Source organism: Centruroides vittatus, unplaced genomic scaffold, assembly GCF_030686945.1.
Source record: "Centruroides vittatus isolate TY-2023 unplaced genomic scaffold, ASM3068694v2 scaffold_944, whole genome shotgun sequence".
Taxonomy (NCBI): Eukaryota; Metazoa; Arthropoda; class Arachnida; order Scorpiones; family Buthidae; genus Centruroides; species Centruroides vittatus.
Genome location: NW_027122722.1, coordinates 734,503 through 761,203, shown reverse-complemented (window position 1 = coordinate 761,203; position 26,701 = coordinate 734,503). Strand labels below are relative to the sequence as shown.

Sequence of the window (26,701 nt, the reverse complement as noted above, 5' to 3'; positions counted from 1 at the left end):
AATACATCTAATTCCTCTAGTAATAAAAAACAAAATTACTTTCCAAACAACCCAATATATGTTACTTCAAAAATTAGCACACCTTAAATAACCAATCCCCACAGCAATGAAATTTTATGTCAAAAACTTTGTTTCAATAACAACAAATTTTGGTGTTTATATTAGATATAAGTAATGTAAACAATAAATAATGAAATGAAAATATACATAAGATAGCAAAATTGCAGCTCTGAATGAAGCAGTTGAAAGTTTATCAGAGCTGTAGACCATGCCCATAGGAATAAAAAAATCAAAAAGAACTGATAGTCTACATGTGACCCTTCATGAGATATAGCCCTCCAAAATCAGTTTGTTAAACATGTGCAGTGTGTTTAACAAGCTGATTTTGGAGCACATAGCATGACTCCAATTGCATTCTAGTAGTAGTGGGTCCATGGAATTTCTCATGTTTTATGAGCTTTTAGCTGTCTCTAGTGAAGTGGAAAACAATTTTTATCATTGTTTTGTGAATTAGCCCCAGATTTTTTCACTTTTAAATTTTACCCCATTTTTGAGATCTTCAAAATTCCACATGGGTCAAATTTTCGGGAAACTATATTTCACAAAGGGTCACACAAACTATTGGTTCCTTTTAACATTTTTATTTCTGCAAGATTGTAGCAAATGCAGGAAATTTTAAAATATCACAAATGGAATCTCATATATATACTGTAGAGCAGACGATACAATCACATAACAAATTATCAGCCATCGGTAAAATTACACCTCTGAATGAGACAGCCGAGACCTTATCAGAGCCATAGACCATACCCACATGACAAAAAAGTCAAAGGAACCACACCTCTACACACCACCCTTATGAGATACAGCCCCCCCCGAAATCGGCCTTTACCACATCACATGCAACTGCAAGTTGCATCACTCCACCAAGACTATTCTATTGCACTTTAGTCCAGGCAACTATGCCGGCTTTGAGTAGCCCACTCAACCATTCTTATAGTGCTTGATGTTATATAGTTTTTGGGGAGTTTGGGGGCTTGCCCCCCAAAGTACACAACTACATGCAGAACGCCAGCCAAGACTGGCTATTGTTCATCTCAACCAGCACAGAGCACAAAGGACGGGCAGTATACTGTTACCTAGTAAAAACTGACCTTTGGATGCAAATATCTCACAAAGAGTCACATATAAAGATATAGTTCCTTTGACTACATGGTCTACAATTCTGATGAAGTGGAAAACTCGTCATTCAGAATTCACATCACATCTTACCCAACCATCTGCTTTGAGAGATCAAAGTTTGAATTCAATCCAAACCTTTAAATATCTTAGATCCATTCCACACTTGATTCTTTCTGATACTTTCACCTATATTGTAAGTTAGGTTGCCAATATGAACAGAATTGTAATTGGCAACAAAACATTAATGTACTGTACTTGGTATTTCATCAACAAATCAATCTTACATTTGAACTTGCAATTCTTTGAATTTTTTATTCTTATAAATGTAACTTTATAACATTGACATATTGTCCTAATTCAGAGTTGTTCTTTAATGAAGTATGATCATTCTGAAATATTCTATCAGCTAAAAATTTTTTGTAAAAGATCTGGTCTTTTTTCTGTCAGCCTTGGTGTGATAAGCCCTCCAAATTGTTAAATCCTATTTATTAGGCTATCTAACTCCAAATTAAAAATGTTTACTTATATAAGTGAAAGGGTTAATGACATTAAAACAAATAGAATCAGTCAGGTTTTGTATAAAATTTCTAAAAATTACAAACACGACGTAAATATTAAATAAATTCATCAGAAAGTGAATAAGAACAATCAAACACTAACTTATCAAGCGCTTTGCAATGAATGAAGCAGACGTCATCAGTGCTTATTTAATTCTTTTATATAGAAATCTTTAAGGAAAAAAATTTACAAATGGATTCATAAACAATAACTTGTTAATCACTTATCGTAATTGTAAAAGAAACGAATTGAAACAAAATTAAAATCTTACCACACACGCCATTTCAGCCGACAAAATCCAAACAGCGAGCATTTGTTGCCAGTTCTATCGAAGTATACTCTATCGGGTTTTATTGGTACTAATACTTTTTCCGTCTGCTTTTCTTTCCTCAAAACACATCTTAGCGTTTAGTTATATAAGTGAAAGAACTACGGGAAATAACTGGTCGCATTTGTGTAAAAACGTAATAAGGATCCCTTGCAATAACATCTACGTTCCTTTGCGTTTACAATTTTATTATTCAAGACAAACTTCAAAACTGTCCAAAATGGCGGATATTTCGATGATACAGTGTTTTCGTATAGCCGATCAAATACCGAGCCGTGTCCACCAACGTAGTCGATTGCAATTTTCTTGCAGAAATGACATCACTGAATGAAATTCTTTAGTAGACTAATCCCGCTTTTTTTAGCGGCTGCAATTATTTCAAATCAGTCTAACTACAAAAAGTCTTAATCTGAGAGAAAATGGCAGACTCATTTTTTAGTTAAAACATTTTCTTGTTAAATAAGGTTTTTCGGTTTACTTCATTGAAGAACAAGCATTTAATCTCTAAGCCATCGCCCTTCTGTTTGTGTTCATTATCATACAGTATATTTATTTCTTTTCTTTTTTAATTAGTTAAAGATTAAAATGTAATTAATTCGTTCGGAATATTACACTTCTTTTTCCTATTTTCTTTCACAAAATAAAAGAGCTATACAGTAATACCTCGACTTACGCTACCCCGACTTACGCGAACCCGGAGTTACGCGATTTTTAAATCTCGTCGATTTGTCTTTTGTTTGAGCACCACGCAACTCTTGATTACTCACTCCCCCACACTATTGCTCAGCTTATATGTTCGGACATGTCGCGCGGAATCGACGCATAGCTACAATTTATTTTGTGTTATTTATTTCTGTGTTTGTTATATCTACGGAGACTTGAGAGACTACTACGTCATCCAAACGAAGTGGAACTGATTCTTCTGCATCAAACAAGAAAAGAAAAACTTTATCTTTGGAATGTAAAGATAACATTATCAAAGACTTCGATACAAAAATGAAAAGAGGTTACAAATTTTAGAAAATATAGACTCCAACGCAGAGCGCATTTCTTCTACAAAACGAAAAATAAAAAAATTATTAGTATGCTACGACGAAATTTTGCGAGAGAAAAAAAAAATTTTTGAGCCATCAGACGAATTTGTTAGATTTTATGAAGCCTTCTACATCAAAATAACTTCGGTTTACGATTTTAATAATATAAATTGTTATACATGTGTATTATCTAAGATTTTAATAAACATTTTCCCTAAATTATTGTTTTCTTTAGTCTCTGGCCCCAATTAAAAATAATTTGTATGTATTTATATGCGAAATTATACCCGACTTACGCGGTTATCACTCGGTCCCACCTATCACTTAAGTTCGGGGTATTACTGTATATTATTATTATTTATTTCTTTATTTTGTAAATGTAGACGACACCCAGACGTTCTGTTGCCATGTGTATGCGACAATAGTTAGAGAAAATCGATAACTATCTTGAATTAATTTATATAAACATCATGATTCCTGTACCAGTAACAACTTTTCTGTAATTCGTTAAAAAAACAAAAAACGTATGAAAAAGTTTTTACGGAGTCAACTAGCGTGAGTGGAGAATGAGAAGCAAATTCCGATCCTAATTGCTGTCAGGAATTACGAGTATAGTTATCGAATTCGAACCCGGACGCTTTTTTAATGATCTATTTCAGCCTTTTAATTCAGTTTTAAAGATTTTTTCTTCTATATTATATATAAAATTTACACATTTAAATATAATATTTTAATCTTGTCGACATTGCTTAAAGTTTCTGGCTTTTTCATAGTTTCTCACGTCCCCGCTTCAAGAGTGCCATTAAAATACGCCTTATTCGTAAATATTTTTACCGAATTTGTCTCATGCCAAATATTGGATTGTATAGATTTTCCCTTATAAAACTGTATTTATTATAACATTAAAATTATTTGTATATGACTATTAATTAATATTTAATTTGATAACTTTTAGTAATTGAAATGTCAGCGTCGTTACTCAAAAGTATTTGTATAACAAAGTATAAAAATGACGAAAGAATTTCTGTCAATTTTTAAAGTATTTTAAATCCGATAATTGGTTAATATTTGTCGTCGTTAATTATCGTCCAATAATAGTTTAGATAACAACAGTAAATATCGATGACGAAAAATAACCGGACGAACTTCGTCATAAATTCAATATGGCGTCGACTTCGAATAGGAATTTTGCGAAGAAACAAAAATGGTCATTTTCGTTCGTTCAAAGGCAAGTAATCGACTATTTTTAAGGCAAAATACCAAATTATAATAAGTAGAAAGACGAATTAATTAATTGTATTCGTTTAAAATGAAAACAAATTGCCTGTTTACTGATGTAAGGTGACGTCTAAAATTGGTCCATTTTCCACGTTTGTCTTTGGTTATAGCGCACATTTTTAAGATTTTATTTAAAAAATACGTGAAGAAACATGCGTGAAGCATTTAATTTGGCTTAAGATGAAACGTTTTGATGATTAACATTTTCTTCGGATGAAATGTTGAATTTCAGCTAAAAACAGTGGAGTACAATTAAAAATTCGGATCAGGTTTCACTTTAATGATCTTTCAGACTTGAACTGATCAGCCTGAAGCTGTTAACTTCATCCAATTACATAAGGCGTTTTGTTTACAGAAGCTTAACAGAAATTTGGATTTGTGTATAAATTTATGCAGAAGTGTTATGTTTTTGAAAGACCGCTGAAATTAATGATGATAAAATGTAATAAATAGAAAATTTGCACAACTGTAATCAAACTCGTGGAGTTAGACAATCTTGCAGGTTGTGAACTGCATTGTCAGAAAAAAAAAACTTGCAATAAAAATAGTTGATAGGTAATGTGCTTTTTGTCTGCACATTATGATAATTGAATATGTGAGTGCTAAGTTTTAGTTCTAGTAGAAAACTTCAAATGTGTGAGTTGACGGTTTGTAAGGTGTGTTAATTACTTTGTCCCTAATTCGTCAAACAACAATTATAATCCTGCTCTGAGATTCCCACATCGATTTGGTGAGCGAGCTTGCATGCCTCTAGACTCTGTGAGCTAAGTCAGCGGCAGTTACCAACGGGGATACCCATGTTGGAGAATGGGGTGGGATCGCCAGTCGTTCGGGTCGAGGGTTGTGTGGGGCTAACGTACGCACTGTGTAAAAATTTTACTTTATTAAAAGAAAACAATTACAATCTCCAATGATGTTTATATAGTATATAAATAAATATCTAAGAATCCAAAAAAGGAATGCAAATAAATTTGTTAACAAACTGCACCTGTTCCTTAAATGTTTGTGACAAGCGCGGCTGAAGAGGGGCGGGTAGACTGTCCGAAATGTTTACTGATAAAGATAAGTTATCTTTCTTTCGTTATCACAATTTTAAATAAGTAAATCTAATAGCCTTGCCATTATTGCAGTTGATTTTGCAAAATCATTGCAAACCGACAGCTAGAGTTAGTAAACTTAGATAAAAATAAAATAAAATCCAGATAAGTTAATAAAATTTATGGGACAGTTAGGGTTTTATGGAACATGTAATAAAATTTTGGTCGGTTACAAAAATTTCCATTCATTTATGTTCTGTTAAACTTTTTTAATGTTAGTGTTGAGCTATGTTACAAATTATATTTGGTCTTCTTCTTCAATTTTATTTATAAAGTTTTTTATGAGAATTCAGTGGTGTATCCAGGTGTTGTCACAAGGAACACTGGGAATAGGTTTGCGCATAAAATTACTTTTGTATAGTCCTTTTCTTATAATGAAACCATGCCTTTTCTTTGTTACTTTCTCTTACAATGAAGTGGTATAATAGTCTATTGCCTTATTATACCACATCATTGTGTGTAAGAGAAAGTTTTGTCAATTCAATGAGATTTATAAACATAAATATCTTTTGTATCTTAATTTTTATTTAACAAGTATTTAGTTGTGTGGTTTTTCTAATGGATAAGTATTCATCACAAATTTTATTTGTGTGTTAATTTTAAATTTTTGTGTAAGGAGATATACATGTCCCATTGAATATACCTGTGACAATTCTAATATATAGTATTGTATATATTGACTATCATATTGTTGTGAATTCTTAGCATTCTCTAGATAACATTTCATATACCAGTATTCTGATTATTTAACCAATCTATTTGGGTGTGCTTTTCAATATGCTCTAATGTTTATTTAGCTTATAATCTGACTAAATGTTTTGCCAAATTAATAGGCACTTCTGCATGTTTAATACAAATTATTGATTTAATTAGATATATATTTATGTCAAAGCTCTAACTTGCTGACAGTGATGATTTCTATGTAAACACAAATAAAATACAATACACTTCAATAAAAACATTTTAAAACAAAGATCCCATTTTTCTGTAATGTTATATTTTCAAATAAAATTTTACAAGATGTATGCCAATGCCTATTGAAATAATCAAGAAGTTAGATATTGTTGACAGTTTGAGAAATGCTCAAATAATAAACGTAATAGATACAAATTACTTAAATTTGTATATTTCTTCTCTCGTTTTATATTTTAAACAATAGTTTTCGATTGTTATTTTTGTATGCTAGAGCAATAAGAGAGAATGCATACAGATCTAATCTGTACACAACTTAGAAGAAATAAATTCATTAATGGGATGTACTAATTATGTTCTGTATTTATTTACAATTATTTAACTTAATTTTTCAACATCTCTTTAATTATTTGAAAGTTTCTTTGATGGTGTTGCTTTTAAGTTTTGATCAATTAGGAAAATGGATAACATTAATTGCTCCTTAAATAAACAAATCTCAAAGGATTTGCTTTTGTTAAAAAAATAAGGAGAGTTTGCTAATATGTAAGCCAATGTCTGGTTAATTTGTAAATCTTAACTGGCAATAGTTGCATGTTTTATTCCATTATGGTTTAATAAATTGAGGAGCAAATCAGAATGTGGCTTGGGGCAGATTATTTTAACGCCACTAGTTTGTCATAACACTTGACTGCAATTTACAGATTACCATAATCTGTTGTAGTGCAATTGTACATGCACAATTACTGCATTAACTGTTGTTAGTTTTGTTATAATTGGGGCTTGTACTAACATTTTTACAAATTTGTATAATGGTTTCTCTCTCCATTTTTTCATTGTATACCATTCAAATTGGCCAAAAAAAAAATTGTGGTATCCTTCAAAAGTCAATTATCATATTCAAAGATGCTACTAAGTAGATTATCTAAAATTGAGTTCTTAAGAATAATTCTTTAGTGCATAAAGTGAACTTTTTTAATTGCACAATTATCCTAAAGGTGACAAAAATTCTAGTTTTAAAGAACAATTTATATTAATTTATCGATTATTGATTAATATTGATCAAGAAAAACAAGATAAATTTTTGCAGATTGAACCTATTTATTTAATTTGAAAAACTGCCATTAAACCTAGTTTTTTGTGCAATTTTGAACCTTTAAGTAGAATGAATGCATTCTGTTTCAGAGGGTTACAAAATGAAGAAATAAAATTTATAGAAGAGATAATTTTAAGCCAAGCAGTAGAAACCAACAGGTGCAATGTGAATATGTTACTTCATAAAAATCTGAATTTTGTATGGTTAGATTGCTTCTCGGGTCTGCTGTGATTGTTTTATTTAATTCTTTTAGAAATTTATTATAAAGATTTGTGAACATTCATATATTTATTTTAGATATTTTTATTAAAAAAATAGAATTTTGTTTCTCACATATTTTATCAATTAGACAAATTTAAGAAATTTGTCTGTTAAACCCATGAAGATTTAAACAGATTTGTATCATTCACTGAAAAAATCAGAAAAGCCCATTTATCCACTTTTACTTATGCCTAACATGAATAACAAAGGTTAGTGTCTTGACATTTGTCACTAATGAACTTCAGAAATCACAAAAAAAAAAGCTTTTAAATATTTCTGTTGCATTTGCAGTGTCTCAAGACAATTCTTAATATAGAGTAGAAATGAGTTTTTTTTTTTTTTAAATATACACTATTGTCAAACAAGAGATGCATTGTCTAACTTAATCCGTATTAAGTGTGTTTTCTTAATTACTTTTAATTGGGTGTGACATTTTGTGTATCCATGACATACTATTGAAACTGTCTCTTATTACAAAGCCGACTTTTAAAATTTTAGCATCAAATAACAATAGGAAGTAAGAAATATGTCTTTATTATAAATTTGATGCCATTGAAAGATTTAGCAAAATCAAAAAAAATTATAAGTGAAAACAATAAATGTAATTGTTAAATTTTATCTTTGTTCTACTCAGATAATTATTTTAAGGCTGATTCTAACCGATGGTTATGCATGCAATCTCCAGCAGATAGAAAAACTTCAAATTTTTAAACACTGAAAAAAAAATCCTTTTCCAAAATTTCTCAAAATCTGTGTAGGTAGAAACCTACACAGAATTCTAATGCAAGGAACTGTTTGATTTTCAAAATTCAGAGTCATACATTAATAGAGGAATTAAATTGAATCAAATTCATTAATTTTCTACAAATTCTTTAATTTTTCATAGAAAATTAACTATGGTAATTTGATTTTCAAAATTCTGAAGTGTAAGTTAATAGAACCAAAGTCTTTTTGTGTTAGAATCCTATTTAATTCGTCTGTCCACTTCTGTTTTCGAGAAATTTTGGAAAAAGATTTTCTCGTAGAAAAAGTGTTCAATTAGTACCACCATCTGCTGGAGTTCATAAACATAACCAAAGAGGTTATAATTAGTCTTAAGTATCTATTAATTACACCAGGGGTGGGCATTGATAGTGCATTAATATTTTGTGCATCCCACATTGCACAACAATATAAAATATATCAATTTCTCAATTTAAGGAAATATGCAGCAAAAATTCTATTATTATTTTCTACAATTCAGTAAAAATTTAATACAAAAAATCGAAAAGTAAAACAAGAAATCGGCTAACAGACTCGCATCAAAACTAATTTAAAACTAGCAGCAACTAATATTCAACCGAATATTTTGGATATATTACGCTCACATCAGCGACAGAAGTCAAATTATAAATTATTGTAAGTATACTTGTATTAATCATATATGAATAAATAAATTGTGATTTCCTTGCATTTTTTGTCTTGTATGTGGCCTATGTCAGTTCAAAAGTTTTAAATGTGGCCCTTACATAGAAAAAGGTTGCCCATCCCTGAATTACACAATAAAAGAAATTTCTTCAGCTGAACTCTGCAAGAACTTTGTTTATAATTCCAAAATACCGTAAATTTGACAGAAAACACTTTATATTGACATTTCTTATTAACTAACAAAGAAATACGTTGAATGTTCTCTCAAAGAAAGTTTACATTTTCAGTTACTAATAATTAAATTTATTGTTAAATCAGAATTTGTTTTCTTGTTTTGACTAAAAATTTCTTAAATTTGCCCTGTGTTATTTTCTAGAAGCAAATTAGAAAGACAAATGGAATTACCCTCTCCTCCGGGATATAGCTCTTCACTGGGACAAGTACATGCCGAAGCGAGCAAAGAAACTGATGCCACTTTAATAGTAAAGGTGGGTGATGATGTGATACAAAACTGCTTGGGGAAAAACAAATTTATAAATCAAAAAATTTTCTTTCTAGAAATCTTGGGATATAGCCCTTGCACCACTAAAACAAGTTCCAATGAATCTTTTTATTATGTACATGGCTGGAAATTCTATTTCCATTTTTCCCATCATGATGGTCGGAATGTTATTTCTTCGTCCAGTAAAAGCACTGATCACGATACAGTCGAGTAAACAATAGTTTAAATTTCTGCTATTTTTTACTGGTTTCCCCATTTCACAATTTATTTTCTTTGTTAGCATTCAAACTGATTGAAGGAGGACAGGCACTATTTCAGAAAATAGTGTATTTATTTGGTAATGTCGTGTGTTTGGCTCTGGCTCTTTACAAGTGCTCTTCAATGGGATTACTTCCGACACATGCTTCGGACTGGTTAGACTTTGTCGAACCACAACAGGTATGTACAATAAATACCGAACACTAGTAGTATACCAAACACTTATTCTATTAAAATTTCAGAGAATGGAATTTTCTGGAGGAGGAATTATTTTATGATTGTTCAATCTGACTCAAGTGAAGATATTTCACGCATTTTGAATATTAATGTAAAGAATTTGGATTACTTTTTGTAAAAATATTCTCCTGGTTATGTATCTAATTCAATTTGTAACATTCAGAATATTAGGTAATGCATAAATCTATTTGATTAAATGCACCCGCAGCACTATTTGTTCAGAGTAAAATTTAAAATGATTGTACAATAGAATAAAAAATATATAATTTATTATGTTATGTAAAGTTGAACAGTTTTCTTTTTGTATGATAAGAAATAAAGTTGTTTGAAATTCTTTTACACACAATTTATGGAACAATTAATATTGAATGATGATTTTGAAGTAAAATTCTAATACAGTACTTCAAATTACAAATAGATTATATTTACCATTTTAGCATAACATAATAAGCACAAATTCTGAGAATTTGACATTTTCTTTGTGATGTACAGAATGAGAAAAGAATCTCATCTGAAAATAAATTCTGTCTTCCAATTGAGAAATACATAGAAGTGTGTAATTCCGACATAGAGAAAAATAATATTTTCTTAAAGTACGTTCTTATCTAATTCTATAACCAATTTAATATAGAATGCAGATTAAAAATATTTTTAATAATTAACAATTGTATAAATTCTGCATCAAAATATAACGTGGATTATATATATATATTATTTTAACAACTTTTGTGCAAATCTAATTTAATCTAAAAATTTTATCTGGTATAAATTTTGCTATAAAAAACAATCCTATCAACAAATTTTTATAGTACAACATGAGATTTGAATGCTTTACTTTCAATAACTTAACAATAGACATGCAAAATTGAGCAAAAATTTAAATACTAATAAAAAAAATAAAATTGAGTAACTGCAGCCATATTAATTCCTAACTTTTGTTTTTGTAAGTATAAATTTTGAAAAGATGACTAGGTAAGTTTGATACAAACAACTGTAATAGTTTTATATATAATAATAATAAATAAATAAATAAATATACTATATATATATAATATAAAACTAAATTATAGTTCTGAGACTTCTTCAATGACATCATTTAATATAGACAATTGGCTTTTCTCACGTTCTAATTTCTCTTTGAACTGTAATAAACAAAGAATTTATTAAGTATAACTTTGCTAAGTTATCTGTTAGCAAGCAATCAGTCAGTCTTACTTCTTCAGTTAATATCTGTATCCTTCCTTCGACTTTTGGGGCCAATCTACACTGTTCATGTTCGATCTCTTCGATAGAAATGGTACGCACCAGTGGTATATCTGGAGCAATGGTATCACAGCTCATGGATCGCATCAGACCAGAGAAACTGGGTATCTCATCAAAATGCAGTAGACTGGCTCTAAAATTACAAAACTTGTAAATACATAAAATATTGAAACTCACAGATTGTTAATTTACTATGGTTCATGCAAAAACTATAATTAACAAAGATTTGACACAAGAATGCTGAAAACTTGCACTGACTTTGGCATTGATACAGTCAAGAAATCACAATAATTAAGAAGGAAAAAGCTACACACAAACTTATTGAAATCTGAATTTGATTCTCAAACTATGACTTTCTATTCTTTCTTTCATATGCTACTTTCTACATTTTTATGCACTTTATTTTTGAATTCATCTTGTACAGGCAGACTATAGATTATGTAAGTAAGGGCAAAGTTAAAAGTACCTCAACCTGAAGGATCCATTATGCATTCCATGCAATATTATTTCAGAAATTCTATCTCCTTAAAAAAAAGCAAACCTCTAAAGCTGGGAGACATCTATCTCTAGGCTTCTAAAGAACTACTTGGGGTTGCCCTAGGTCTTTACTCTTGCAAATGAGATGAAGAGAAGTCTCCTCAGTAGAGCCACAAAAGGCTGAGGAAAGTTTCATTTGGTATAAACATTTACAAAAGTGACCAAAATCAGTCATGATTCCCATCAAAACGTGAACGTGATTCATACTAAAGCTAGAAAATTCACACAGAGTAAGCCAGTCGAAAATGTCTTACTCTGACAGTCCAGGAATAATCTACTGCTTTAAATAACTGGAAATAGTCCAATCTTTGACAGTGCTAGAAAAATTATTGGAAGAAATTCTAAGAGCTGGTTCATGTCCTACAAAGAGGTATGAAGCTTCCTTCTTGGCCAGTAGATAAGCTCTTACATAACTAGCTATTCTCTCATGCTCTGGCACCCATAAGAGAAAAACCATTGTGGGCAGCCAATTTATTGAAATGCAAACAGCACTCCCAGAGAAGAGCTGAAGTGACAAAATTCAAGTGTCTTCAAAGCAGTCTGACTGTCAGAAACAGTACAGAAGTAGCCTTATTAAGAAGACACCTATGAAAAACGAGCATTTATTTATTGTGACGTCACAATGCCAGGCTGCAAATTTTAATTTATTTAATTTAAAATAAATGCTCTCCACCTGAAATTAGTACTGTAGTGTCTTGCCTCTGTACATTATACTTTTCTTTTAGCAATCGAGTTGTGCCAGTCATTAACACCTTTCAGGGGAAAATGTTTGAATTGAAATAACGTGATATAGTTAATTGCGGCCTACCGCTCCTATCTGGTCTTGTCTAACTCCGTTCTTGGGATTAAGGAAAGACAGATGGACAACAGTGGGAATTTATAACAACAGCAAGCAAGTCAACTTGACCAAGCCAAAAACAGCAAGCAAGTCAACTTGAAACACAACAGTGAACTCAGACAGAGGGACAAAAATGTTTTGCCCCATGTCACTGCTGGTTTGGATCTCTCTGTAAACAAGACTATATCCTCTAGATCTTTCCCATTTGACAATTTGCAGACCTCTGGGGTCCATGGTATCACTTACATAAAAATCCCAACTTTTTTAAACACTCATTTTTGCAATAGTTTCTTGACGTGACTTATGATGTCTCATTGAAAACATTTTTCAATGTACTGTATACTTGATCAATTCTGGGTGAAGGCATATTCTATCAATATATTGCTATCTACCTATCAACTGCAACTACTCCATGGATACCAAAACTTTCAACAACTATGGGGTCCATGGCTTACTTTTCAAAAAAATCTAGGAACGAGTTTCATAACTTTCCTGACTGTTATGAGATTTCATTTTCAAAATAATTTTTTTATTATTAATCATAATAAATATATAAAATTTTGTGACGCCATCTGTTATGAGATTTTGTTATAAAAACTTTCTATATTTTTAATTATTATAAAATGGCAAAATGCTTAATATTGAGGGTAGAGATGAATTTTATAAAAAAAAACTGTATATGCTAACAAATAAAATCTTCATTAAATCCAAACCCATTTGACATATGACACATGACTACCCAACAGGCATGGTAGATGTGATAAAAACAGAAGCCAAAATATCAGCTCAAAATTGCCAAATAAGCTGAAATAATATAAAATCTAGCTGGCTTAAATAGATCAAATTATTTAAATGGCCCATTTGATCTTAAAAATGGAAATCACTCATCTAACCAAAGTCTAAGATTCCTGGATCTGGATAAGGGATTAGTAAACCAAAAACTCACTACAATCATTGATTTTGGTGCCTGGGAAATGAGCCTAATGCAAGGGAAAAATCAAGTAACTCAGTTTACAGCAGGATTCTCCAGATAAAATCTTCGTGCATTTGGAACTGTTAGAAAAACATGAGATACATTTGAATAAAAGTTCCTCCATAAAGATCTATTTTTTGTACTGGGTGAGAGCTTTACAATAAACTTCCCATTCACCAGCACACTTAGCTTGGTTAAATAACTTCTGAGTAGAAGACCTCAGACAGTTCAACTCCTTGTTTTATCAAGAAACCAAATGATGGATGAGCTTCTCTTGAGAAATGCTGTTGCACAAAGTCAACAACAACTGGTTCCTGTCCTGCACAACTATATGGTGATTCAATACTACAGAAACTACCATTGTAATCATGTTTTCTCTGTAGGTCAACACCAAAGCTATGAAGCCATTAATTTTTTCTTATACTTAACAGAAGATAAATCAGTATCATAGACTGCAATTTTGAAATAGGGGAAAATACATGGTTGATACCTGCAGAGCCCCCAATGCAGACATAAGGCTAAACACAATGGGGTGTCACGTGATGCCCCAAGGAAATCATTCAAGGCATCCATTATACCATCCAAGTATCTTCCAGTCCTTGGCACAATGCTTTCCACTTTGGTTTATTTGGTTATGGCAATATGACACATGGGCAATCTGTCAAGGGGAGATGTCTCCCAGGAGGACTTTTATAGGAAATTGGCTCCTACTTAGCTGTTATAAATGTAAAGAAAACCTGGAAAACTCCATGTGGTCAGCCTGTTGGCAAAGCATGAACACACAACTAACTATCAGTGTTTGGTGGTTTTATCCACTCAACTGTTGGTGGGTGTCTGTCTTAACTGAACCTAAGTTCAGTTAAGACAGACACCCACCAACAGTTGAGTGTGACCAACCCATATGTCATATTGCCATATGACATATGGGTTCAATATGTCCAATATGACCAACCCATGTGTCATATTGCCATAACCAAATAAACCAAAGTGGAAAGCATTGTGCCAAGGACTGGAAGATACTTGGATGGTATAATGGATGCCTTGAATGATTTCCTTGGGGCATCACGTGACACCCCATTGTGTTTAGCCTTATGTCTGCATTGGGGGCTCTGCATTAGTCACAGCCCTCAAATGAAGAAGACTCCATCACGACACTGTAGTGTATATCACAAAGCCTCCACCATAACAAAGTGGAGACACAATGGGGATATACAGGCAAACAAAAGTGGCACAATTTTCTGAAAAATGGATTATGTTTTACCTAATAATAAAAAAACTTAAAAATATAACTTGATTACGAATTATTTCAATTAAACTCATCTTTTAAAACTATGACCAGAACCTAAAGCAACTTTAAAAATTAAAAAATAAAAAACATTATTAGTAATATTTACCTTCTTGAAACACAAAATAAACTCTGTCTGTGATGAGAACGTTGCCTCGCAGCACCAGTCAAAAACTTTATCGATCTGAAGTGATTTTGAACTGAAATACATAATTCGGGTGTGTTTTCTTCATCGGTCTACATAAAAAACAATAATAGTTATAATCTTTATTATTTTTATTGAAAATAAAGTTACATTTTATTATAAATATTAAAAAAGGCACATACTATAATTTCACATTTCTTCAGAGCTTCGTATCCATCTCTTCCTAAGGCACAATATTTTTTTGTGGCAACAAGATAAACCTAAACAATTTACAAAAGATTTCAAAATGTATTATTAACAAATTGGGAAAAATAAATTTTATATTTACAAACAATATCTTATTAAAAAATATTAATATCTAAATAATTTATGAATAAATTAATAATATTAATTTAGATATTAATATTGTCATGGAGACAAATGGCAACCAGTCTTTAGGAACACAAAGGGGTGTTTATTCACTCAGAGAATGTACAACCACTGCAGCTTGCAGTGCTAGAACAATAACCACCCTCAACCTGAGAGCTCACAATTATATACTGTGAGGACATGGTTGAAATATGTAAATGATAATGAATTACCATGTGTTCTCAGACCGGGAGAACGTACACACACACAAAAAAAAAAAAAAAACCCACATCAAAGAGGTTCGAACCGGAACCCTTCTTCCAATAGGTGAAGACGCCAACCCCTGCACCATGAATGACACGGTGGTAAAAGTGAGCCATGGCAATATTTTTTAATAAGAAATTTTTTGCCAACATACTATTACTAAATATTACTTGTCAACTAAACATATTACTTTTCTAAATATGTTTTTGGTTAAATTTTTATGAATTACAATAGAGCGTCGTTTATCCGAAAGCTGATCAACCAAAATGTCGGTTAACTGAAAGCGTTCCAGTGGACTGTGTCATGCTGAATTGAACATTTTTGATACTAGATTAACTTCCAAAATATAATTTTTTTGTTTTCATATTTTTCAATATATTTATTTTGTTTGTACAAAATAAAGAAATAATTTTTAACGATAGAACAGCCACAATTATTATTTTAAAAAATTTACGTTAGGCTTAACATCGATGAAAATTCAATGCGTAGCGACACGCAACGGAGAAAAATTTCAATGTGGGATAGGTTAATAAATTTTTTCATAGATAATTGGTTATCTGAACAACCCCAGTCCCCAATTGATTCGGATAAACGACGCTCTACTGTATTATTAAAAAAAATAATTAAAATTAATTATTTAAATTGAACCATCTGATTGTATTAAGTTTTTGAACTTAATACAATCAGATGGTTTTAAATAATTTCCAAAAAAAAAACTTAAAATTGAAGTAAAAAAAAGAAATTTGTAAAAGTATTTTCAATAATTCTTCATCACCATCTAAATTTAGTTATGTGGAATAAAACTATTGTCCAATACTCAGGGCTGTCCAAAGGAGAATGGGAGCTGGGAGAAAATACATATTCAGACCCTATAAAACATTAAATTATTATACAGTAGACTCACGGTCATCTGACAAAGGTTTTGCAAGCCAGTGTTGGATGATCGAATTTGTCGGACTATAGAGTACTGCCACCAACCCTTTGTAGTCTGGAACTTTTTTGAAAAGGAGTACCTTGTAATCCGACAAATTACATACTTATAAAAATGGTAAGATCAAATCTATATCGTTGGTGCACAAGAATAGTGACACAACTCAAAAAAATAGATCTTCCAGAACAGCCACTTAAAAGTTTCTTGTTTTTGTTAAGGCTTTGTCATGATCTTGGATTTTGAAAATTTTCAAATCTATTTTTGAAATAAATATTAGTGTTTGTTCTTCCACATAAAAATATGGGGAGTTTGCTATACATTTCTACAATAAACTCGAAATTGGAAATTTTTGAGTTGTGTCACTATTCTTGTGTACCAGCGATATGTACTACATAATATACGATATGGGACTTAGTAAATTAAACAACACAATAGATAGCATAGGGTTTATTATAAAATTAACATCATTAACGCTATAGCACTTGCAAAAAAATAACTAAACATATTGATGTCAATCAATTACATACAACATATGCAAGTATTTCCAAGGTACTGTATATACTATGTATGATCTTAATTTGAAAATGGATAAACAAATAAATTTATGGTACATGCAAATATTCATCAATTTTATTTTGTTTTACATTGGCTAAATGTGAGAGTAAGGCCTTGTCTCTCAGTCTCCTCAGAAGTAAAACTTCATTGTACAATGCACCATTCTTTTCAGTCCATTGTAAACCCAGCTCAAATGAATTAATTGCATCTTTAGCTGACACTTGAGTAGTTGCGATGACTTCATCATCATTGTCTTGATTTATTATTGGAATAGAAACTTGGTTGACAATCTCCTCATCAGACATTTGATGGAACACACTTTCTTCTCATCCATTCCACAATACCAATTTCTAAATTTTCTGAACTAATCTGCATTTCGATAGCAACTTGCTCTATGACTTCTGAAGTAACACTGATTTGAGGAGCGGTGCCAGGAGTGTGACAATTTCTGGCCATAAGATTTTCCATCACAATGTAATGGCTGATGGGGGCAATGCATTCGAAGATTGACAAAGGGAGGAAACAAGTCTTTCATGTTAATTCTTTTAATGTTTTTTCTATAGGTTGGACTTTTGATATGGCCGTCAGCAGCAGTTTTTTCTTGTAGTCTTGCTTGACAAACTGAATGATATGCTGATCCATTGGATGGATCAGTGCAGTGCAGTGCAGTTTGGTGGAAGAAACCCAGGATCCCAGAGATGTAGTTAATGAGATACAAAATCTAATGTTAGCGGACGATGAAGTGGGAACTGTAATGGACTATGTAAGCTTATACCCCTCTATTAAAATTGAATCATGCATGTCAGCACTTTTGGAATTCATGCACAACAACAACCCAGATTTGATAGAACTTGCTAGGCTCATTTGTTATGAATCTTTTTTCACCTTTAATGGCCGTCAGTACAGACAAAAAAAGGAGTCCCTATGGGAAGTCCCATATCAGGACTGTTATGTGACCTGGTGTTGAGAAAACTAGAAAGAAGTGTTTTTTGTGACTTCAAAGCTGTTGTGTTTTTTAAAAGATACATAGATAACGTCTTTGTGCTATGGAAGAATGACTGAAAAATCGATGAGTTTGTTAGCAAAATCAACAACAATGATGACAGCCTCAAGATGAAGATTGAACAGAAAGGTTCCTCATGGATGCATTTTTTAGACAGATATTGGATTCAAAGAGGGGCATTTAGTTACTTAGGTGTACATAAAACCGACGCAAAACCCACTGTACATTCCATCACACTCGAACGATCCTTTCCGGTACAAAATGGCTGTCTTCCATGCCCTCATTAAAAAAGCCTCTCTCTATTGCAGCAGTATAACAGATAGGCAAAAAGAATTCAATAGGATAACTCAGATTGCCAAAGTGCTAGGATACAATGCAAATAAGATCACCGCACTTATCAAAAGCTACAAATAAACAAAGCAAAAGCTCCAGCCAGAAATTTCTCTAAAATCACAAAGTTCACTTATGATAGAAGTAAAAAAGCCATCATGAAGGAAATTTTGGACTGAAAAAGTCCATGTTAATTTTCAAGAGAGCTCCCAATTTATGTAAAATACTAAGGAACGATAAAGACAAGACTGATAAAGAAAGAAGAGCAGGAGTATACAAGATTCCATATAAAAACTTGGAACTAGACATCAAGAAAAATTATATTGGTGTCATTGAAGTGAACATTGAAGTGAACTCACTCAGCAAAATTAAATCAGAAACAACCAAACACCTTAAGTTGCTGAGAAAATTTAATAAATAACAAACGTTTTCAGCCAAATCTGTTGGCCATCATCAGGTTAAACATATTCGAATGCAAACAGAAAATGGAACAAAAAATTTAAATACAAACAAATAAAATAACGGATAAAATATACATATTGGTGTCACTAACAGAAATTTAGGAGTCAGATTGAGAGAGCATAAGTACAATGTCAGTAAAGGATTGAATGCCACAATACTATCACAGATGGCATAAGTTGAGGACTTGGTGGTCAAGTGGGATGAAGCAAGAATCATAAAACCTGTGCATTCCCCGACTTTGGCCATAAATGCCGAAAAGATTGAAATCTATAAAGGCAGATTGCATGATATGTGCATTAATTCTAGAGATGCCGAAGGGTTACCAACAGCCTGGAAATACCTAATTAAAAACTTGGAGAGCTTATAGTTTAAGCCTTGATTTTTGTTTTTGTATATCTTGTGTTTTTCATATTTCATACACGATATTATTGTATAATATTATAATACATTATTATTTAATTATTTATCCTATACTTAATATATATAGTTAATTATAATTTTTATTTTATGTTTTTTATTTTTATTTTTTATATGTATATATGCTTATTTTCTTTGTTATTTCATTTGTATTTAAATTTTGTTCCATTTGTTTATATTCAAATTTGTCTAACCTGACAATGGCCAATTGATTTGGCTGAAAACATTTGTTGCGTTTCTATTAAATTTCTCAGCAACATAAGGTGTATTTTGATTTATATTTTGCTGAGTTGGTCTACTTTAAAGTGACCAGATGTCCCACTTTTGGCAGGACAGTCCTGATTTTTAACAATTTGTCCCACGTCCCACGGCGTTGAAATTAAATTTTTGTCAATTATGTGTCATAAACTTGCGTCTTATGTTTAAGATTCAGTAAAGATCATTTTGTATTGTGGCTGTATGCCATATTAGATATAAATTTTGTTCTAATTTTTGTATATTTTCCTTTCTTTTGTCTATTGTAGAAATTTCCTTCCTAACCCTTCCTACTTGGGTGGTTGTGACCAATCCCTTTAGAACAAAAGAGAGGAATGTGACCCTGAGGGCTGTGTGTATGAACAATGCGCATTCTTTGCTGGGACATTACAATGATATTGAACATTTTCATTGGGTCATGTTAAAACAAGAACTTAATTGGGAAGATGTGCAAAAATCATTCGATTACATTAGTCAACATTTTCCAGATAGCAATATTTCTAAAAATGATCTTTTTAATGAAGTATCATTATTAAAAAATATATTGATAAGGAAAAGGTTAAATCTTGGGCATCAGCAAAAATCTTAACAGAGAACAAATGGCTAGAAATATTTCATCATTTTGAAACAAACTATGTTCCATACAATAATGCATTAAAAATTGTGGAATACGCACTGTCCTTACCAGGAACACATGCCCTGACTGAATGCGTTTTTTCTACCGTGAATAAAGTGTGGACATCTGACAAATCACAATTAAGTGTTGAGACTATAAAAGTAATATTATGTGTAAAATTTAATTTAACAAATACTTGTGAAAAATTTTATGACATTTCAAACAACCACAGCGATTTATTAAAAAAAAATTCACTCAAATGAGAAATATGCAAAAGAATGAAGAGTTTTTAAAAATTTATAATAGTATATATATTTATTATATTTGTAAATTTTACATATGTTGAAATTTAAAAAAATACAATACAATTTATGCATTTTTTTAATGATAAAATTTTGTTGCTCTAGAACAATTTTTTTTAACAAGACAACCCCTCCCCCTCCCCGTGAATTTTGTCCCGCTTTACCAATGTTAAAATCTGGTCACCTTAGTCTACTTGAATATAGAAATTGTTTGAAAATGTTGAATAACAACTCAGAATCAGTCTATCCAGTATTCAACTACACAGTATATTTTCAAGGTTGTCACTTAGATACAGCATCAGCCTTCTCAAACTTGTTCTTTAAATTAAAAACAAGTTTTCTACTTAGAGCATTAATACGTGTGTTATGAGTACAATAATTCTAGTTTTGAATTTCAGATTTTTGAAATTGCCAGGGAATCTTTAATGTTTGGACTATTTGAATGTAAGCCCATCAAAAAGAAAAGGCTAAGGACACTTGCCTTACACTACGGAATAGAGAGTTTTCATAGTGTAAAGTTATATAAAAAACTTACTGAGAATTAAGGCAACAATTCATGTGTAAATATCCCAATTTTCTATGCCTACCAAAGTTTGTGTTTACAAACTTTTTAACAAGTGGTAGTCTACAGACTATGTGTAACAAAAACAGAATTGTTGTAAATAAAATGTTATCTGAAAAAAAAATCTGATTATTCAAGATAATTGGATTCAGAACATTTACATATATTCAAAAGCAAATTCAATGAAATCTTTAATGCATTTATTTGAAGAGAGTAAATGATGTTTTAGTTCTGTTCATACAGTTACAAAAATAATCAAATTTAGCCTCTTATGACATAAGGGTTGTTCGGAAACATTTTATTTATTTATTTAAAGTTTCAATTGGCAAGCGCCAAATCCGACAGAGGGAGCTCAAAATGGCTGCCGAAACAGGTAAGGAGTTGACAGGAAACGTTGTCTTGTAGAAGGTGAAACCGTTTTGGATGCTGGACACATCGTATTTTGTGGATTAAACTCTAACAACAACACTGAACATAGTTTTATTTATCATAATAGTTATGTTTTTATATTAGAACATGGTGTATACTGCTTAAAATATTTAAACACTTCTCACCTGTTACACGTTAACAGGTGAGAAGTGTTTTAATTCTACACACGATGGTCTTTTATTTTATTTTTAAATAATAATTCTTATGTAGTCATGACGTAGCGGTAATATTCCTATTCAAGTTTGAAAATTATTCTCTTGAAAATCTGAAGCCGTCCACATAAAAAGAAAAAAATGTCTAATTTTTTTTTGTAAATGGACATGCCTGTCGAAAAATTGTTTTTGTACGCAGATCGGAAAGAAAATAGGTAAATTTTCTATCTTCATATACATATGTCGAGATAACTTTCCAGTTAAATTTTTAAAAATATTCTTAATTGAAAATATAAGTTAATTTACGTTTTTTGTTTTCATTTTAGTATTATGCTTGGCTATCACATGTTTACGAAAACCAGACAGCCCCGCTTTGCACGTGCATTCTCCCCGTAATCGAGACGTATTAAAACAACAATATCTGAGATTGCAACACTAAAGCAACAACATGAACTTTCAGTGTTGTTGTTGTTATAGTTTAATCCACAAAATACGATGTGTCCGCATCCAAAACGGCTTCACCTTCTACAAGACAATGTTTCCTGTCGCCGATACAGTCTAGAATTTGACATAAATTCAATGTATTTAATAAATATATAAAAATATAAATACGACTATACAAAGATAAAACTTGCTTCTGAAAGACAGAAGCAAAGTTTTATCTTTGTATAGTCGTATTTATATTTTTATATATTTATTAAATGTAAATAACACCGGCCATGTACTTTTTATTAATTATTTACTTTATAAATTCAATGATTTGTTCTCCATTTGGTCATCGCAGTAGTCATCACCGATGGAAACTGAATCGGCTCAGGCATTGAACAAACACATGGTCGGTTCCTTACCTGTTTCGGCAGCCATCTTGAGCGCCCTCTGTCGGATTTGGCGCTTGCCAATTATTATCTCTTATGTCCATAATATATAAATTTTCAAGATTTAAATATCTTAATTATAAGATTTCGTCGGATGGTTAAAAATTTTTTTCGTAAAACAAAGACACAGTTGATCCAAAAATTCTTTTTCGAAGCCACCATTTTATTACGTGTTCAGAAATAAAACTTTTAGAGCCTATAAAGGAAGGTCAGGTCGTCTAAAAGTTTTATTTCTGAATGTGTAATAAAATAGTGGCTTCCAAAAAGAATTTGTGGATCAACTGTGTGTTTGTTTTACCAAAAAAATTTAAATATCTCTTGAGATGCATTAAAGGAAAAAAAAAAAAAAAACTATCTTATAGTGTCACCAAATCTGACTTGCAGCATTGCCAAACTACTCGTGCTATTTTTTGCAAGTCTTTTTGTTTGATCAACCAATATATCCCACTATTAAATTATTAAACAATGAAATAGTATAGCTAAATATGATAACTACTACATATAATTTACATAAAATGTAAAATACTTGATTCATATCCAAAGGTTCAAAGCCAACTTTGATATCTACAGGATCAATTCTTTCACCTGGCGGTTTCATGGGATCAAACTTGAAACTAATTCCAGCTACTTGAGGAAATCTACCATCTAATCTGGGATACTGAGATACGCCATTCTCTAATGCTTTCCATACCTGATAGCCTGGATAAATAAAATTAGAGTTGAATATCTAAATTTTTATTGATGGCTTTTGTGAATACAAAAGATTTTCTTAAAATAATTTGAAAGTATAAATACTACATTATTCAAATAAATATATTTCACCAATTTTCTTTTTTAAGATAAACCTTTTCATATCATCTGAAAAGATAATAGTCTTTTAATCCTTCAATAATTAATTTATTGTTATACTATATAAAATAAAGTACAAATGTTAATGTAATCATAATAGATCTTGTTGGGGTGCAATTTGAAAAAATTGTAGACCTATAAATTCCAACTGTTGTCCATCCGTCTGTCCTTCCTTAATCTCGAGAACAGAGTTAGATAGATGAAAGACAAGACCAGATATGGAAAGCTTAGGGGCAAGAGGCCCCAATCAACTATATAAGAACTTCTGGTCTAGACTGGAAGTCACATAATTTAAATTCAAAAATTTTTCCCAGAATGGAGTTACTTAGATGATTGGCATGACACTGTTGTTATCAGAGAAAGTATGATGTGCAAGGGCAAGACACTACAAATTTGTGATCGAGAGGATATATTTTTAATTAAATAAATTTTAAAAAATGATTAAAAATTACAGCCCAGCATTGTGAAGATGTCACAATAATTTTTGCTTGTTTAATTTTAGTTCTAATCAGAAAATAAATCTTCTATGTCACAGTATTTGCATTTATTTGAATAGTGAGTTATTAAAATAAAAGAATGCTTTGTATTTTTACTTTTATCCTCAATTCATGCCAATTAAACAATTTTGTTCACAAACAATTTTGATTAATTTAATCCTCTATTTTACAGTAAAAAAATTATTGAATTTTTAAATTAAAGACAAATAACTATTTAAGTAAAAAATATAAAAAACATGGCCGACGGTAATACATTTAATTGTATAAATAAATAATTGTAATTTGTGAAAGTGGCGATAGCCCAGAGAACGCTAGTTGACTGTTTTGCATTTTATTCCGGAGGCAGTAGCCTCTAAGGAAAGGTCGCCTCCGTGATTGTGAAATTGGACTGTCATCTGGAGCGAACGACGGATGAATAAACAGAAACAGAGTAATTCTTGTTAAACGTTGTTTTTATATTTATTTATACAACAAATAACTATGTTGAAAATAATTTCATAATCAAAAATGCTAAATGAAAAATTATTAAATTGTATGGAAAGTTTATGCGTTTTTTTTATTATGCACTATACAGTAGAGCATTGATTATCCGACCCCCGATTAACCAACCACGTTCTAGTCGGCAAATTCAAATGTCCGCTAGTGATGTGGCGCTACAATATTTGGTTATGTCTTGGCTACTTTAATATTATTTTTGTTAAATTTTTGCATGTTTTGGCTGGCAGCACTGGCTCAACCATGAAAGGAAGGCTAGTATTTAAACCAGGCCTAATACACTATACTAATAATGTATTTTTTCATACTTTTCGGTTATCTGACCAACCCCAGTCCCCAATTAAGTCGGATAATCGATGTTCTACTGTATATTATTTAATGGTAAATATTGTAAAAAAATAATGACAGCAATGTAATGTAATCAATCTTTTCCTAATCTTCATCCAAGAAAAAACTGTATCTACATAAATAAACTTAAATATATTTATCTTGCTCAAACAAATAATAAACTCATTAATTAAAAATAGATGTATTTGTAAACTAATAGTTTAAAATAAGCTAGTAATCAAAATGATCATCATTAGCGTATTAGGACAATGTACAGTATTTACTAAATAACAAATGAATTTAACTAGAAAATTCTTAACTGTTTTCTATGTTTTTCAGATATCATATGCAATATGAGATAGGCTACCTGATTACTACAATGAGAAAATATTTAATATAGTATGGAAAATAAAAATTGTAAAATTATTTCCCAAATTAAATCTGCCAAAATTTTTCAAAGATCATATAATAAAATTACTAAATATACAAGATAAAATTGTAAATGCTAATATATATTATATTAAATTATTTTCTTGGTTAAAAATAATTTTGAATAGAAAAATTTATTTGTTTTAAAAATGAACAAACTTTCCAGACAACTCAATGCTTATTATATATATATAGATATATATTATATACACATAAATTAAATACAATTTAATAATGTAAATATTTATTATCATCTTTTAAAATCATGAAAAAGTCAAATTAAATAGGCATTTTATTTAGATTTTAGTTGTATTTTATTTAAATAATAAGTAAAGTAGCATTCAAATTCAAATAGAACACTATAGCAAATTTAGATTGTTAGATTTGTAATAAAAATGTATATTGTAAAACTATTATAAAAGTTCATAAAACATGGTATCATTCTTACAAATAAATAAATTAAATCACTGCTTATTTAAGGAAGCTAACATTTTTAATTAAAAGAAATGTTGGCTTCCTTAAATAAGCAGTGATTTGATTTATTTAAATGTTAGACTAGTTAAAACATAAGTAAAAGTAATATTCTTAACCTGTGCATTTAAGTACTACCATAGGATCCATCAGTGGTAATACAGTAATTAAATCCCTCATTTTAAATGGTCCTTTTGGATATATACGATCACATCTAATGGTTCCTGAGTTAAGTATAGTTAAATCTGCATGAGTTGCAGCAAGCATAACATCGCATACAAAATTTCCTAAAATTAAAAATATATATATGTATGTATGTATATATGTTAGGGTGTCCCTTATTTTTCGAATATTTTGTTTTCTAACGCATAGTGCCTAGTTTTGTTTATTTTACCCTTAAATACTCCCACAATAAATTTCAGCTCATTTTGATCACTAGAACCCATGCCGACTTGCATCGAATCATTTCCATACATATGGTGCTAGAGAAGTGGCACGTATTTGCTTTGTTTGCCAATCTAACACAATTTGTCGGGCTATTAACACATATAGTTTTTTTCGAAGATGTCAGTGGAATTATGAAGCACTAAAAAACATATTTTCTTAGTCGGCGAGATAAACCACCAAATCACGGGTGCAAAATTACCGTCAAATTGGAAAGTACTCACAGTTTTGGTTTTTAACATTTGTGAAGTTAAACTAACTGTGAGTGAAAGCGTAAATCTTGTAATATGCGAGTGTATCATATTTTGGGAAAAAGCTAGAATACCTAAAAAATCTATACCTAACCGTGTCAAGAAATTGGTGGATCTTTATCACATATGGAGAGTCTCCATACCTGATAAATACTTGATAAATATCCAATTTCTTGACACAGTTAGGTATAGATTTTTTAGGTATTCTAGCTTTTTCCCAAAATATGATACACTCACATATTACAAGAT

The 26,701-nt window shown here is 30.8% G+C and overlaps 3 protein-coding genes across 7 annotated transcripts in view; 1 reads left to right on the top strand and 2 right to left on the bottom strand.

Moving 5' to 3' along the window:
• LOC136990521 (neuroguidin) overlaps positions 1–2,043 on the bottom strand; it is a 50,447-nt gene extending 48,404 nt beyond the window's left edge. The window contains exon 1 of the mRNA XM_067288928.1: positions 2,012–2,043. Coding sequence (XP_067145029.1) covers positions 2,012–2,023 — 12 coding nt within the window. The 5' untranslated portion in view covers positions 2,024–2,043. The remainder of the gene's footprint in view (positions 1–2,011) is intronic.
• Positions 2,044–4,221: 2,178 nt separating this feature from the next.
• EMC4 (ER membrane protein complex subunit 4) lies at positions 4,222–10,493 on the top strand. 2 transcript variants are annotated; one of them, XM_067288932.1, is made up of 5 exons: positions 4,222–4,330; positions 9,527–9,638; positions 9,709–9,862; positions 9,933–10,090; positions 10,153–10,493. In XM_067288932.1, exons 1-5 carry the CDS (start codon positions 4,266–4,268, stop codon positions 10,186–10,188), a joined length of 525 nt encoding a protein of 174 aa, XP_067145033.1. In that variant the 5' UTR covers positions 4,222–4,265; the 3' UTR covers positions 10,189–10,493. The 2 variants fall into 2 exon arrangements, with proteins under 2 accessions (XP_067145033.1, XP_067145034.1); XM_067288933.1 differs by having other exon boundaries at positions 4,251–4,330; positions 9,530–9,638.
• A 153-nt stretch (positions 10,494–10,646) lies between these two features.
• Positions 10,647–26,701, bottom strand: part of LOC136990513 (mannosylglucosyl-3-phosphoglycerate phosphatase-like) — a 41,249-nt gene continuing 25,194 nt past the window's right edge. For all 4 annotated transcript variants that reach the window (XM_067288917.1, XM_067288916.1, XM_067288915.1 and 1 more), the window contains 6 exons: positions 25,877–26,044; positions 23,216–23,388; positions 15,371–15,448; positions 15,153–15,280; positions 11,363–11,543; positions 10,647–11,289 (listed from right to left, as the gene is read on the bottom strand). In XM_067288917.1, the coding sequence (XP_067145018.1) occupies positions 11,212–11,289; positions 11,363–11,543; positions 15,153–15,280; positions 15,371–15,448; positions 23,216–23,388; positions 25,877–26,044 (806 nt within the window). In that variant the 3' untranslated portion in view covers positions 10,647–11,211. The remainder of the gene's footprint in view (positions 11,290–11,362; positions 11,544–15,152; positions 15,281–15,370; positions 15,449–23,215; positions 23,389–25,876; positions 26,045–26,701) is intronic.

Coding starts and splice junctions, on each gene's coding strand:
- EMC4 (XM_067288932.1), top strand. CDS start 4,266: ATGGCGTCGACTTCGAATAGGAATTTTGCGAAGAAACAAAAATGGTCA. Junction 4,331..9,526: donor TCATTTTCGTTCGTTCAAAG/GCAAGTAATCGA, acceptor GTTATTTTCTAG/AAGCAAATTAGAAAGACAAA. Junction 10,091..10,152: donor ACTTTGTCGAACCACAACAG/GTATGTACAATA, acceptor TTAAAATTTCAG/AGAATGGAATTTTCTGGAGG.